This window comes from Hydra vulgaris, chromosome 11 (assembly GCF_038396675.1).
Source record: "Hydra vulgaris chromosome 11, alternate assembly HydraT2T_AEP".
NCBI classification, from domain to species: Eukaryota; Metazoa; Cnidaria; class Hydrozoa; order Anthoathecata; family Hydridae; genus Hydra; species Hydra vulgaris.
This window is the reverse complement of record NC_088930.1, coordinates 43,265,834-43,283,048: the sequence shown is the minus strand read 5'-3', so window position 1 is coordinate 43,283,048 and position 17,215 is coordinate 43,265,834. Positions and strand designations below refer to the sequence as shown.

The 17,215-nt window shown below is 27.2% G+C and overlaps 1 protein-coding gene across 2 annotated transcripts in view; it reads right to left on the bottom strand.

The window, feature by feature from the left end:
- Nucleotides 1-17,215, bottom strand: part of LOC105846969 (corticotropin-releasing factor receptor 2) — a 111,004-nt gene that overhangs the window by 31,101 nt on the left and 62,688 nt on the right. For both annotated transcript variants that reach the window (XM_065808917.1, XM_065808916.1), the window contains exons 6-7: nucleotides 16,397-16,523; nucleotides 12,687-12,837 (exon numbers count right to left, since the gene is read on the bottom strand). In XM_065808917.1, coding sequence (XP_065664989.1) covers nucleotides 12,687-12,837; nucleotides 16,397-16,523 — 278 coding nt within the window. The remainder of the gene's footprint in view (nucleotides 1-12,686; nucleotides 12,838-16,396; nucleotides 16,524-17,215) is intronic.

The window sequence follows — 17,215 nt, the reverse complement described above, 5'->3', positions numbered from 1 at the left end:
TTCCACGTCTTGAACTTTCTTGAAATCTTGAAGTTAACTTAAACATCAAAAAAATACTGCATCCGCCCCTGATAGATACATATATTAATATATACCCCTTCTTAGTTGTCATTAATTTTTACCATAAAATGTAAACTTCTAGTGCTTTTTTTTAAAAATCAATTTAGATGACAGGAAAAAGTTTGAAAAGAAACTTTGAAAAAAAAATTTAGTTAAGAAAAAAAAAAAAAAAAAATTAAGTTTAGAAACTTTGCAAAAAAAAATTTTTTAATGATAAATTGCCTGCCCAAAACAAAAGCTTCAGTCAATATAGCAGCACTCCTCCTTTATATGTATGTATGTATGTATGTATATATATATATATATATATATATATATATATATATATATATATATATATATATATATATATAATATATATATATATATATATATATATATTATATGCCTTGTGATGAAGCAGGAGCGATCACTCTGCTACATCACTTTCTATGCTATAAATAGATATCTAGCATAGAAAGTTTATCAAACTAAAATTTAACTTGAAGCTTCAATTTCATACAGGTTCGATTACATTCTAATAATTAATGACTATTATAAATTCAAAAACATTAAAACATTAAAATATAAAATTTTTTTTTCAAATATAAGTTAATATAAAACTAAATATTTTCACAGGTATCTTCGAATCTGTTAAGCTTATATAAAAGTATATTTATTAAAAAAGGTAAAGCTAATCGCAACTTAAAATTTAAAAAAATAAGTTTCAATAAATGTATAGCAAATATATTTGTTATATAACTTTGAATTAAAACTTTTGGAAGCGTGCACGCAAACAACAAAAGAAAAAAATGTTGTCACTAGTTTTACAAATGCACTTCTCAAAATATACATCAGTATATAAGTTATTTATATATTATATTTGAATAAGTATATATATACTTACACTAATATATATTATATTAGTATAAGCTTTTTATAGATTAATTTAGTATATAATCAAGTATATAAAATATTATACACTTGATAATATTTAAATGGTGAATTCAGTTTAAATTAGAAAGCAGTTTTCTATTTTGTGCAAACAATGAAGTCATTACTGCTAACAGGTAGACTTAGTACAAACAATGAAGTCATTACTACTAACAGATAGAATGAAATGTTTATTATTTTCAAAATGTTTCGTCCCAATGAGAATAGGGAACTTAAATTAAAAAATTTAAAACTTGATTGAATTTTGAAAAATCAAAGTTTTAATCCCCAAGATTTTGTAAAAACGTATGATTCTTTTCCTTTATTGTTCTTAATTTTTTACACTTCTTTTGTAAATAAAAAAAATATTCTTAATCTTTTTTTAATATTAATTTTTTAAAATTAAATTAAAAACTTTTCTGTTGTTTAAAATATCTGCAATCAAGCATGTTAATTCAACTCGAAAAAGGAAACAAAATTATGTAGTCATCTTTTTGTAAAAGGCGATACTTTATTGTTTTTATTTAACACCAAAACTGCAGTAACATATTTTTTCTGGTAGATAGATAAATGCATTGACTAAAAAATTAAAGCTTTTTTGTCTAATTTCCCGGACTTCATATGAAAAAAATTCAAACAAAAAATCGTTCATCCTTTTCCTTGAACGCACTGGTACGCTTTTGAGTGATCCCCTCCCCATACTTGCGTACATAAATTATGGATGGCCCCATGGGAACCAATTTCCAACTTTGAATATCGCTCTCGAAGACTTGATGCAGAGCATGCATAATCGCGCTTGTTGATAATGTGTTTCAGTATTATGAGTGCAAAATATCCCGCTGGGCGATTTTATTCACCACATGCACTAATATATTTATGTATATATATATATATATATATATATATATATATATATATATATATATATATATATATAATATATATATATGCACTAATATATATGTGCACTAATATATTTATGCACTAATATATATATGCACTAATATATTTATGCACTAATATATTTATGTGTATATATATATATATATATATATATATATATATATATATATATATATATATATATATATATATATATATATATATATATATATATATATATACACACACATACATAATATATATCAGGGATATGGGTCCTTAAAAAGAACTCTGGAGCCCTTAGGTGTAATGGCGGCATAGACTTCAGGTTTAAAAACAATAAGTTCCAACTCATTAAATTTCAAAAGATTTTCTGTTCTAGCAGATCATAAGTCAACATGTGAAGAGCTTCTGGATATTACAGACCTGGAGAAAATAGATATATATATATATATCTATTTTCTCCAGGTTTGCAGTGTCAGGTTCATAAAGAAAATAAATAAATAAATATATGTATCTATCTATAAACAATATATATATATATATATATATATATATATATATATATATATATATATATATATATATATATATATATATATATATATATAAATTATGTTAGTGTATTCTACAAACAGAGTGCTCAATGTTCTTAAAGAACAGAGCAATAATAAATTAAATTTGAGCTTAATTTATATATATATATATATATATATATATATATATATATATATATATATATATATATATATATATATATATATATATATATATATATATATATATGTATGTATTTATTTATTTTCTCTATGGTCCTGATGGTACAAACCTGGAGAAAATAGATATATATCTATTTTCTCCAGGTCTTTAATATCCAGAAGCTCTAGATATGTTGACTTATGATGCTGCAGATATTTTAAAAAAATGTTGTTTTCTAAATGATCCTAATATATATAAGGGTCCCTAATATTATTTTAAAAAACTTATAAAAAAAATATTATTTTAGATTTTACTGCCTAGAAAATAACATTTTTTAACTAAAAAGTATGCGTTTTTACTAAGTTTTTTATAATTTTGTTTATCAATGTTTTTTTATAAAATAATTATTAATTTTGAAGTTTTTATATAATGTCGCTTCTTTTTAGGGCTGTACCAGATTTATTTTTAACCATTTGACCATTCTCATTACCAAGTGACAACTGATTTCTGTTAAACTTCATTGTTTATTAAAACAGAAGGACACAATTTCACATAGTATAGCATAACAAAATAATTGATAAACGATTGAAACTTTCAATTTAAAAGTGAAGTAAAGTATCATCAGTTTCAGTTATTTTTCTAAAATGTCTTTGATCAGTTTTAAATTATACTTTAAAAATATTAGGCATGCTGCATTACCTGGCAGGAGTGAACTACAATGATCATTGAGGACCTCCCCAGCAACACTGAAAAAATATTTTGATAGTACACTTGTTGGTGGGGCACCCAAATAAATATAAGCTACTGTCACCAGAGCTGGCAACCATTGCATGTTGTCACTCCACCACTATAGTGGATTAGCATGTCTATTTCTGGTTCTGCTAGATACTGGCTTAGCTGAGTGTCAATACCTATTGGTAATTTAATTATTATAATTAATATAATTAATAATTTCATCAACACATTGCTAGAGTTATGATGATGTAGAAGAATTATCCAGCCGAGCTTGTTTAGCTGGATTTTCTTCATTTTTGTCAATCTGCTGCTCAGCATGCTCAGATTGATTTCCCTTTTGCTTTTGCAGCTGTGAGTGTTGCTTGTAATGAGAAGAATTTAGTTTTAAATCGTGGAACACCCAGTGTCGCCATTGTTCAAAGAGGTTTCTCCTCACTGCTTTTAAAAAGCTCATCCAATGACTTGAGTAGGGTTCATTAGGATTTATTAGTATGTGATCAGGGCTAAAAATGAGACTTTTTGCAAACCCAGCCCCAGCCCTGGCAAAATTATAAAATTTAGCAGGGGTTGATAGCTGCGGCTAGAAAAAAAATTATAATGCCTAATATATTATAATTTTATGCTTACATTTATTATTTATTAAATACTGGCATACACTTACATATTTTTAAAATCTAATTTACTTTCAACAAGATTGAAAGCAACAACTATTAAGTTATGAGCTACTTTAAAATAGAGAACAAATTAAAATATTAAGAAACGTATAACTGAAGACTTAAAAAGTTGTAAGTAATATAAAATTAAATTAAAATAAAGATAGGTAAGAGTTAAAAGATTTTTTTGATGTTCAAGGTAAAAAACTGAATTAATAAAATTTTTAATAGCATGAAGGGACAGATACAGTAAAAAGATGCAACTTGCTGAATAAAAAGCCAAGCAAGAATGAGTTTTGGAGTATCGCTATAGAGATGATAGCTTGTTTGAGCATTGACCGTAATTGTATTTGTAGAAAAAAGAAAAAAATGCAACCTTATAACAATGGAAGAGTGACTCAAGCTTGGCAGATAAAGCAGGTCTAATTACATTTACAATGTGCTTTTAGACTTTGTCTGACAGTAAGAGGGTTGTTATTTGAATGTCAATATAGGAATGTTAACAACATTGCTATATTTTTTTGCAGTAAATAAATGAACTTTGTTGTTTAAAAAATTTTCGGATTTTAAGTCCAGAAAATTTTTTAATTCAACAAAATTCACCAGCCACTGCAGGCCTTAGGCTGTTACAGAAGAGAAATCAGATTTAAGATTGGCTGCTTGTTCTAAGCAATTAAAAAGTGAAGATTTTTTGTCAAGACAAGAGTATAAAGTTGAGTCATCAGCAAATAGACTCACTTTAGATTTCATAAAAATTGTTATTGTAGATAAGAATCAATACAGGAGCAAAGATAGAACCTTGTGGTACCCTTAAAGTTACAAGAAATAAAGAAGCAGGTAGACCTTCAAGAATATCTTTACTACTGCAGTTAAAAAGAAAGTTTCATAACCTCAAAACCTTCATATAAAGAAACTAATAGCAGAGTTGAAGAGGTCAAAGTGTTTTCTAGAGTTTTGAAAAATTGGAACCACTTAAAATAAACTTTTTAAAATTTTAGCAAAAATTGAAGAGAGTTCTGGAGAAAACTTTTTTAAGACTCTGATGGAAATCTATTCTGGAACACAAACTGTAGAAGTGTTTAATTGAGAATTAACTTTAGCATTGGAAGCCAGAGTAATTTCGATGTTTAACAATGGGTTAATCTGTTTAACTGTCAGGAACAGTATGGCCATTATATTCAAGAGTCAAATCAGAGTAAGATTTCTTTGCAACTCAGCTTTATTCTGGGGAGAAGTAAAAAGATCAGACCCGTGAATTAGAGATTAAATGTTAGACTTACTTTAGTTAATGACACTGTTGAATACTAATTAAAAGTCTCTAGGACCTAACATCTGAGATAAGATAAGTAAAAGATTTAGTTTACTGTTGATGATTATGATGATGATAATGATGATGATTATGGTGATGATAATGATCATCACCATCATTATGATGATATTAATGATGAATATGATGGTCATGTTGGTCATAATGATGTTTATATATGCACATATACAAAATATAACATGAATTTTAAATTAAGAACATATACTTTAGGATGCATAAATGTTTAAGCAGCCCCGGTCACAAACCCAGTTCCTGCCCCAGCTATGTTTTATCGAACCTGGCCCAGGTAAAATATCAACTTTGGTCACTTACTAGACTTCATAGTCTTTGCGCCTGCATCATTCTAGAATACCCTATGTCTTCCTTTCAGAATTCTTTGTTGAGTTGTTGTTTGAAATTAGGTTCAGCTAATTAAATTGTAAAGAAATGTAAATACCATTGCAAACATGGAGTTCATAGAATATAGAATTACAAAGAACATTGATTTGTGTAAATAAAATATTAGGTATACATGTAAACACAGGCAAAAAAGATGTAATAAATATCTGATCAAAAAAGAGCAGGTAGCATAGTTTTTATAAAATTTTTACCATGGATTTATGGAGAACTCAAATATATTTAACTATATATACATCTATTTGTATATATATATACGAGGGTCACTATTTATATTTCAGGAATAGGAACAAAAACAAATAGTTATGCTGCGAATATATTTTTATTGTTTTTCAAAGTACTCGCCACGTTGATCGATACACTTTTGCATGCGCTTAAACCAATTTTTAAAGCATTTATTACATTCCGAATGAGGTTATCTCCAAAACATGATTTTTAACTTCAATAGCTTCTTCGGGCGATGAAAATCGTTGACCTCGCAGTTTATTCTTCACGGATGGGAACAAAAAAAAATCATTGGGTGCCAAATCAAGGCTGTACAGCGAATGACCCATCAATTCGATGTTTTGAGTGCTCAAATAGTCTCTTGTTTGAGCCGATGTGTGAGAGCTTGCATTGTCATGATGAAGAACAATCCGATGTCTCTTGTTTGTTTTCCTTACTTCACCAAAGATTTCTGGCAAACAGATGGTTGTGCACCACTCAGAATTTAATGTTCTATGATCCTCTAAAGGCACTGTTGCAATATGACCAGTTTTTCCGAAGAAACAAGCCACCATTTTCTTTGAGGTGCTTTGTGCACAAACAACTTTTGTTGGATTTGGTTCATCTTGGAACACCCATACAGTCGACTGCTGCTTACTTTCAGTCTCATACAAATATATCCATGATTCGTCACCTGCCACGATTTTATAAACGTCTTTTGAAGCACCGCAATTGTATTTCTTAAGCATTTCTCTGCACCAATCAACACAAGCCTTTTTTTGAGTGATTGTCAAATTATGAGGGATCCAACGCAAACATAACTTTCACACAGCTAAGTGTTCATGTAAAATCGCATATATGCTTAGGGCTGCCTCAATCTCACAATAGATTACATGACAATCTTGCTTAATCATTTCGTGCACAGCATCGATGTTTTCTGGCACAACAGTCGATTTTGGACAACCTTCACGATACTCAGCGAACAGCGACCACGATTGAATTCACTATACCAGCAATACACAGTGGTTTTTGATGGAGCTTCATCACCAAAAGTCAAATTAAGTTAATTGAAGTGCTCTTGTTGTGATAATCCACATCGAAAATCGTAAAAAATCATCGCAAAAAAATGTTCACAATTCAGTTCCATTTTTTGCCGATACAAAACTTTCAACTAAATATAAAATAAACAAATAGCGTCCGTGTGACAAAATTTTCTCAGTACATATATCGTCAAAAATGTCAAACTTTACAATGGAACCGTCAGATGGATTCACATGACATCAGTGTTGCCAATTCCCAAAATATAAATAGTGACCCTTGTATATATATATAGATACACACACAATATTGTGCATTTAGCTAAGCAGTATGACTTCATATTGAAATAGGTAGCTTCAAACGATTTAGTACATATATCAACCAATACAGGGTTCCCACTATTAAATCAAGGGCTAAAATTAAGGATTTTAAGGAGATTTAAGGAGATATTTTCCTAATATTTAAGGAGATTCGGTCGCGAACAACAATTTTTTGAAGGAAAAAGTAAGGAGAATTAAGGAGAAAAAAACTATATTAAAAACAGATTCTTTCTTTTTTCGATTTTAAATATAAATAGATGAACTATTATAAATGAATATATATACATACATATATATATATATATATATATATATATATACATATATATATATATATATATATATATATATATATATATATATATATATATATATATATATATTAGGGTGCATCCAAGGCCCCATACATTCAAAAATTGATCTGTCCCTATTCTTAAAACTTTCTATTGGTTCTTACAAGACACCCTGTTAAATTTTTTCAAAATTGAATGAGATTTAGGGGGGCCACCTCAAGTCTGAAACTTGCAACAAGACCCTAAACAGAAGGAAAAAAAGTTTTTCAAAAGTATGACATGTTGGGTCTCAAAAGAAGCAAAAATTTATTAAAATTTCAGAAATAACAAAATTTTACACAAGAATTATTATTCTAAGTTTTATTGCATAAAAATTATTATTTTTTAACAAAAAATTAAAAAAAACCTTTTTTTTCATGTTTTTGTCAAAAAAAATTTCAAGGTATTTTTAACAAAAAAATGATAACTATTTTTGAAATTTTTATAAAGTTTCGCTTCTTTTGAGACCCAACATGACATACTTTTGAAAAATTTTTTTCCTTCTGTTTAGGGTCTTGTTGCAAGTTTCAGACTTGAGGTGGCCCCCCTAAATCTCATTCAATTTTGAAAAAATTGAATGAGATAATTTAGTGATATAAACTAAAAACACATTTATATTCAAGGCATAAACCTAAGGCTATTCCTTTTTCAGCACAGAATCCAATTTCAACAGATGACTTCTTTAAATTCTCAATTATAGATAATGTCTGTCAAATTTAAGTATTGACAATTTCAATATCTTCCATACCTTTTCTTTTTGCTTTCATTTTCACTGTTTTTTCTACAGACAGGGCTTTTGAACATTGATCATCAAAATACTTCTTTCTTGCTTGTTTGCAGTAATCTAATTAATCTTTTGTTATTTCAACTTCATGAGCCTTGAACCCATGAAATGTGAGGTAATCTTGGATTGAACGTAAAGAGATAGTGTCTGGGGACATATTGTCATCGATTAGACTTTTGTTGCTGCTAAAACCACATTCAACTTAAGCTTGTCTGTGCGATAAAATGAGGGCAACTCTGAAAATGTGCTGTAGATTTGCATACATCTTTAAATCAGTGTATTTCCACAAAAAGTAGTCCAAAAAATCCTAACCTTTATCAAGTCAAAAAATACTTCTTTGTTATCAACGATCACACTTTATAGAACCTGGAATATTCCTTCTTAGCTAAATCACCAACAGAAGCTCTATGTTTCTTGAAAGTAACAAGCTTCATCAACAGTTTATCAAAAAAAATAATCACACTTTTCTGTGATATTCAACCATAAATGATGGGGAAATACACACCAGACAGAGAGCAACCAGTGAAGACAAAGGGTTTTTCTCAATAATATGAATACACATTGAGACAAGAAAATCACAATTCCTTTTTGAACTTGTCAATTTGAACATCAGTAATCTTTCTCTTACTCTTGAGTTGCTGGAGATAATACTTCAATGAAAAACTAACATCAATCTTGCTGGTTGAAAGCCAGTTGGCGCAATTAAACAAATCTATTTTTAACAAAGATATTGTAGGTTTGTCATTTAAAAGAAACATCTAATCGAATGAACTTTGCATAAAAGTTGTGTGGTAGTTCTTCAAGTATCACCACCAGAAAAGGAGTCATTGGTTTATCAGTTTGAAAAGAAACTAAAAGAAAAAAAAAATAGCAAGATTGAAAATAACATTTTGTGATTTTTTGTCAAAATTTTAAAAATAAAATGAAAAGAAAATTTCAGAATATTTCTATACTTTTGTAATAAAACAATATATTACATAAAAAGCAATAAATATGCATCTGGATCAAACATTACCTATCAAGGAATGTATTTAGACTGCCACTAATTTCTTCAAAAAAACTTCAACTTTAAAGGAACTAAAACTTTTGTTCTAAACTAAAAATTTGTTCTAAACTAAAAATTTGTTCTAAAACTAAAAATTTGTTCAGGCACTTAAATGTTCAAAGTTGGTGTTTTGCCCTGATTTACTAAGTCCAGGTTGCTTACTCTTTGGTAAAGACTTCCAGTAGTCAAAAACTAAGATTACTTTTGACCAAACCTCTATTGCTTTCTTGGCAACACTTTGATTTTCAGATTTGGTACATTGCAGACATTAACTTCTTTAAGTTAATGTCTGCAATGTACCAAATATTTCATTTAAGTCTAATCTGTAGCTTTAGCACCAGTTTGTAAGGATCCATTGATAGTATGTAAACCACTAGCAATATCAATGAGTGTAATTAATTCATTGTTATTAGGTTCTTTGTTGAGCATTTCCAAAAACAGTTTATTTACATTAGGGCCATCCATAGAAACCTGAAGCATTTTTTCAGTATTTTAACTAGTCATGGAGGATTTAAACATATTTAGAATATCTGGGGCTGCAGCTTTTTCCATGAACTCTGAAGTATATCTTGTACAAACAGTATTCTTCTCTTCACTCCAATAGCGCATATGTAAGTCCATTTGACCTTTCTTTACAACTTTATTGTAAGACTCATCAAAAAGACATAGAAAGTTATCCAGTAGGTTAAGATCTTTTATCATAATTTTTTTTAAATAAGGGGCAAGACCATGAGTTACAATATAGCCAGATTTTGTACAACCACATGAAAAGTCGCTGGCAATTTTGCTATCTGGAAAGATCAAAGCAAATTGTTTAGACTTATTCTCACTTGATCTAAAAGAGTATTTGCTTCGAACAATATTTAAACACAAAATTAATCCTGCTTTCAAAACTAATTCCTTCTGAAACATATCTGAAATGTAACATTTCTTTGATGAGGTAGGCTTCTGTGGTACCGATTGCAAAGTTTCTTTGAACAAAACAACATAACCCTCTTTAGGCAATCACTATATGTGCTTTGCTCCTCTTGCATGTACATCAAGAGCTTTTATGCCCATGCTTGCTAATAAGAATGACTTAAAACTAACTTTGCATCTTGCAAGGCTGGGATTTTTATCTTTCTGAAATCATAAAGTGTAACTATCATTATTTAACCAAATATTCTGGAAACTACTTTTATATTTAGGCATCTAAAGGTAATTAGTGAAAAACATATAACAATCTTTTTAATATGAAGTTTGTTTAATATTTAAAGAAAAAACCATTAAAATACTTACTCTAATACTCGGAGGGCTGATATATGATATTCATATATGCATATATATATATATATATATATGTGTGTGTGTGTGTGTGTGTGTGTGTGTGTGTGTGTGTGTGTGTGTGTGTGTGTGTGTGTGTGTGTGTGTGTGTGTGTGTGTGTGTGTATATATATATTTGATATATATGTGGTATATATATATATATGTATATATATATATATATATATATATATATATATATATATATATATATATATATATATATATATATATATAAAAGCATAGAATTTTAACTCATCAAAGAAGTAACTATATGCTTCTCTAAAGATAAGTATAATCCATTTGCTTTAATAAAATTTCCTAGATAATAAAAAAAAAAAAAAAAGTAGGAGAAATTAAGGAGAGCAGTCAAATTTTAACTTTTTTTAAGGTTATTTAAGGACTTTTAAGGAGTTTTTTTTTTTTAAGGATATTTAAGGTTTTTAAGGAGGAGTGGGAACCCTGCAATATATGTACTAAAGTCCTTGGTAGAACATGAAAGCGACTGACATCTAGATAGCACGGAAGTTCCACTAAATTGCTTTTTTAATTATTTTCCCTTATTTTTTTTTTAGTAATTAAGGTATTCTAAGAAGACTTTACAGTCTTACCAAAGTGCACAGTAAAATAGAATTTAATCAGGAAGTTCACATCTCCTTCTTTATTAATCTGACCAGTTTCAGCATTGAACCTTAGGCTTCTTAGTTCTGATTTAGAAGTTTAGCCTCTCTACAGTTTGACCACACTATACTTGATAAAGTTAAGAAAAGTTAAAATTTATATTTTTAGTAGCAAATAAAGAAAAAAAAGTTTAGAGAAAATATCTCAAGTTATAAACTTCCTACTGTCAAAGAGGTTTTACAATACTTCTTACATATATCTTAAAATATAGGAAACAGTTTTAATTAGATCCCATTTTGAAATTAACTCATTTAATTTCCTTTATTCTTTAAAGCCTGCAGTATCTAAATTTATAGGAAAAAAATTGATGAATCTTGTAGGGTTTAATATTACAGCCATGGAAAAGGTTAGAAATTTTTTTTTTAACTAAAAATAAATAAATAACAATGTGTGGCCAAGTTTATTGCAAAAATATGCATTTGTTTGTATCTACATTTTAAAATTTAAAAAAATTTGCATATTAAATGAAGATGATTAATAAAACGGTAAACAATTACAAAATGTTAAAGTAGAATGGCAAAAAGGACAGCCTATCAGATATAAAGAAGTTGAATATCTTTAAGAACTGGTAAAGTGCTTTTTGGATTTTTTTTTAAAGAAAACAAATCTCACACCAATAGATGAGGACTTTACAGTCAGGCAAAGCACTTCGTAGTGGCAAGTATTATTTCTAATTCAGATGGTAATGTTACTAATTTTGCTCTATTTTTATATATAGTTTTAAATGACGTATATATTTAACTTTATATCCTTTATATATTTTAAATAAATTTGTTTTAAAGATATAAAAATTTAAGAATTGTTTTAGTGGGTTCTTTTAAAAAGCAAATAATAGAATTAAAAATATATGAAAAGCACTGTAAAAAAATAAATCTAAGAAGCCTGGGTTTATATATAGTTACATATTTATGTCAATTTTCTGAAAATGAAGACAACACTACTAGCTTGAGGAACTTTAAGAAGAATAAAGTTTACTTTTATTGAACAAACATAGAAATAGAAGTATGATTAAAAAAACTAATTATGTAAAAAATTCATATTTTTTTTGGGCTTTAGACCGATTGAGTGATTCATTAAAAATAAATAATAGTAGTAATATCAAGGTTGATGAAACTTTCAATATTGTTTTTTATTATTACTAAAACCTTATTTATTAAAAAAAAAAAGATTTTAAATGATAAAACTAACTAGAAAACAAGTTAATACACACATAAACACACACATATAAACACTAAAGATATTATTCTATACTTTAAATTAAAAAATTTGTGCCATTTTTATGAATGTTAAAATTAATTCATTTATTATAAACTTACACCAGCCAACAACAAAGTAGACCCACATATAAGACTTAGTAATAAAAACAAAGAAAAACTGCCGAAACTGAAAAAAGCCTTCATTAAACATCCAAAAAATTTCAACCAAATTAAAATACTGCAAAACCAAAAACGCATAACTGCAACCCTTCTAAATAAAAAAAATAAATAATTCAATTACCTAAAATTGCATTTCGAAAATGCTTAAAAATTAATGAATTAGTATTAAACAACAAAAACACTTCAAAATAAACTCAATTATAACTCAAACCTTTTATATATTTTTTATGTAATAATAAAATACAAAGGTAGTTTTAATGAAAACAGTATCCAGTTACAAGATATGTTTTGATAATCTTTCAATCAATTTTTAACATATAATTATTTCTTTGAATGACAAATTTTAGATTTAATTGTAAAAAACAAATACTTTATTTTTATGTGCATTTTAAAAAATAAAACTTTATAAAAAAGTTCTTCAATACTTTTTTATAAAAAAAACATCTTAATAACACAAGCAACAACTAAACTTTTAAAGTTATGCCAAAACTAAAATAACTTAGAATTATAATAGATCAGGCCAGGAATCCAATCATCATAATCTTGGAGAAGCTTGAAGAAACTAACTCTGAATTAAAATACTTGGTAACTAAGATGATAAATGAGCTGAAGGTGAAATGATGATGAATGAATAATAGCTAAAAATAAACTGATGATGAATGAATTGACAAGCAAATGATAAATTGATAATGAATGAATTGATGAGCTGAAGATGAACTGATATTAAATGAATTGATAAGCTGAAGCTGAATTGATGATAAATGAATTGATGAGCTGTAGATTAACTGATGATGAAAAAGTTTATAAGCTGAAGAATAATTGATGGAAAATGACTCATGCATTTGGTGTGCATTGTCAAAACCATGTAAGTAACCATTTGTCACCACTTTAGATTTATTAGCAGGAATGAGGTATTTGCATAGTTTATTGCTTAGGATGTTATATGATATCTATCTTAGGATGTTATACGCTATCTATCATTGGTTCAAGTTCTCTAATTATCAACAAAGATGAAAAAAGTACCTAAAAATATTATTTTAAAAAATATCATTACAATCAAATTGTGTCAAATTATCCTTTACGAATATTCATGGTTTTTGAAGAAACATTTTATCTAATGAATCTTACTTCTAACAAAATTTGCCAGTTCTACTTGATCTCTACAACACTTATTTAAATTTGGCTTTTTCAATTTCAAATTTTAGTGTTTATGGCTATTATTTTTTGATAAGACTCCAATAATCACATGTTTGATACACTTCACTGATACACTTACATACTTAATACACTACAATAATAACACGTTTGATACATTGTAATAGTCACATGTTTGATACATTTCAACAGTCACATGCTCTATACACTCCAATAGACACATGTTTGATACACTTAAAAAGCCACATTTTTGACCTTAGACTCCAATAGCCACATGCTTAACCAAAGCATATGCTCAAGTATCAATTCAACTAATTGAAATTAGGTTTAAATTTGCTGACTGTTCTCTTATATATTTTTGTTCAGTCTTCACTCAATAAACTCAAAAAAATAAACTTTCATAGAACTTCATTGTCCTTATTTAGCACTTTATTGTCCTTCTTTGTTTAAAATTGTACTCTTTCTAATGTTGTTTCTAATAAAATTGGCCAATCATTTTTTTCTTTATACCTCTGCTAATATTGTTGTTATTAGTAACTTTAATGCAAAATCAAGTCAAATTTACTTAAAATTAAAGAATACAGCACTAGAAATTAAAAAATACAACATAAAGCAGGAACACTATAGAATGTAAACTTTTAAATTTATTGAACGTTAAAAAGAAAAAATTTCATTTTTCATTTTGTCCCATGATTGGGGTAAGACGAGGTTGACATGGGGAAAATGCGGAGAAATTGTGTAACAATAAAATTACTCACTATCTATATAAAGCTCAAACACAGTTTAGATTTCTATTTTTTTCCTCAATTTTAGAACAGGAATAGTGAGCCAATCTATGGCACTCACAACAATAAACCAAACTTTCAGCACTCAATTAAGAGTGCTAAAATTTATGTTTGTTCTAGTGAATTTCATAGATAGGCTCAGTTGGGTTTGAATCCTTACAATAAAGGCATTCTATGTCTTCATTTGTTGATTTTTTTGAAGATTTATACTGTTTGGCTTTTTTGAGTTTTGGATATGTTTTTTGTTTTGTTTTTGCCTTCAGTAAAGCCTTTTTATAAGGTGAGAATATTAAAGACTGTTTCTTTTCATATATGTATAACCCGACATGGACCCCCTTTTTTGTAGTGGAGTATTGCAATTGATTTTTCCAAATCCAAATCTGAAACTTTTGACATTTCTGTAATGTCGATGAACTGTTAAAGCCCCAGTTGCTGCAACTGGGGCATTAACAGTTACAACTTAAAATTACAATTAAACTAGAAGCATTATATGTGGATAATTACATGAAAGAATTACAAAGTAAACCATGATTTAAAATAATTAAAAAGCCCCATTGAAACTATCCCATTGTACCTCTTTATAGTGTGGCACATTATAATGCATTATAATCAAAACTAGGTTGATTTTTGTTAAATTAAAGACACTATTTATATTTATTTGTTTATAATTTATTTATTTGTCAAGAATAAAATATTATTCAGATACAATAAATATTCAAAGATTTAAATATTAAGTACCAGTTTCTAAAGTGGTAAGTTTCTTAACTTGTAACAATAATGCAGTATGAAAAGTGGACTATACGTCAAGTTGGCATCTTTTTTATCGCATTTCTTCAAATCCAATCATTTGCAATTTGATACTCTGAAAATTTTACCTCCATGTACCCCGTTTCACCCCAGTTTCCCCTAATTTCAGAGAAGAAGCAACATATTTGAAATCAGCTTTAAAAAAATAATTTATTTTTGTATAAAAAACAAAAAGATAAACAAAAATAGTAACTTGCAAAAATAACAGAGGTATTTGTATGTAAATTAATATGCAAGATATATACAATAATAATACAAAAATAAATATTTTATAAAATAAATAGTTTTTTTAAACTTACTTAAACTTACTTTTAAACTTACTGAACCTAAAAACATCATATGCTGCATAACTAAAAAAATTATCATATGTTGCATTTTTTTAAAAAATTATCACATGTTGCACAATTAAAAAAATTATCAAATGTTGCATAATTAAATAATCTTGTTTTTCATATTTTTTTTATTAAAAAAAAAAAAAGATTAAATATATTGGAATAACAAAACCTTAAGTCTAAATAGTAGCTATAAATACATCTTTTTAATTTAACATTAAGTCTAATTAAAATTTAAAAGTAACAATTAAAAATGAAATAACTTTAAATAAAAAGCTAATTAAACTTTTTTTTAAACTTTTTTCTTAAAATTTTCTTAATTTAATAATTATGATTAACTTTGAATTTAAATTTTCTTAACTTTTAATTAAAATCAATTAGTAATAGTTTAGCACAGCTACCTAAATATGTATTAATAATATATAATTGGTTGTTTAGAAATGTTCACAAAGGTTATTCCTAGTTAACTAGTGTACATCTACTTTGAAAATTAATATCTACTATGAAGATAATTATAAAACTAGGTAAAATGTAGAAATATATCAAACAATATAAAAAAGTTATCACTTACAAATATAAATGTGTGATAATCAATAGGATGTATATCCAGATGCAAATGAATTAAACGTGAAATATCTCTCATCATGATAGAGAATATTAAGTTTCGGTGTAACATAACACGACAATTTTTAAGCGGACTGAAAAATAAAAAGTGTTTTTTAGTACCGCTATATGGAGCACTTTATTTGATATTAGCTTGCATCAGTTAAATACACTAAATGCAACACAGATGTGCTTTTAGTTGTTGCATATATAAACACAAAATTAATTTAGAGGCTTTATGTTAAAGAAGTATGGTATTAATGAAAATTGGTATTGCTATTGGGACCATTTCAAAAACATGTATAGAGCCCTAAATTAATGTTTATTAAGCCTAAAATAATTTTTAAATATTTATAGTGCCCTAATAGAGTATTAAAATAATGTTTAAATATTTGCAAAAACTTCTGGAAAATGAAAAATAAAACTCTATGTAAAATAGATGTTTTATTTTTCCCTACCCTAGGTCTAAACTGGGGAACTTTAGTCTTTATTCTACTTTTGTATTATAATTGAAGCAAAACTGCCAAACCAAAACTAAACCTATTAAATGTCTTATTTTTTATTATTTCATACTTAAAAAAAAGACTTTAAATCATAAAACTAGAAAACAAACAAAAATACATATTTATTAAATACATTTAAAATACTATTTGGTTGATATGTTTCTTTAAGATTAAAGGTAAGATTAAAGTTGCAGATTATCAATCCATTAATGCATTTTGGTAATCTACTGACAGAGATTGACAATCCATTAAATAAACTAATAAAATAATAAACAGACTAATGG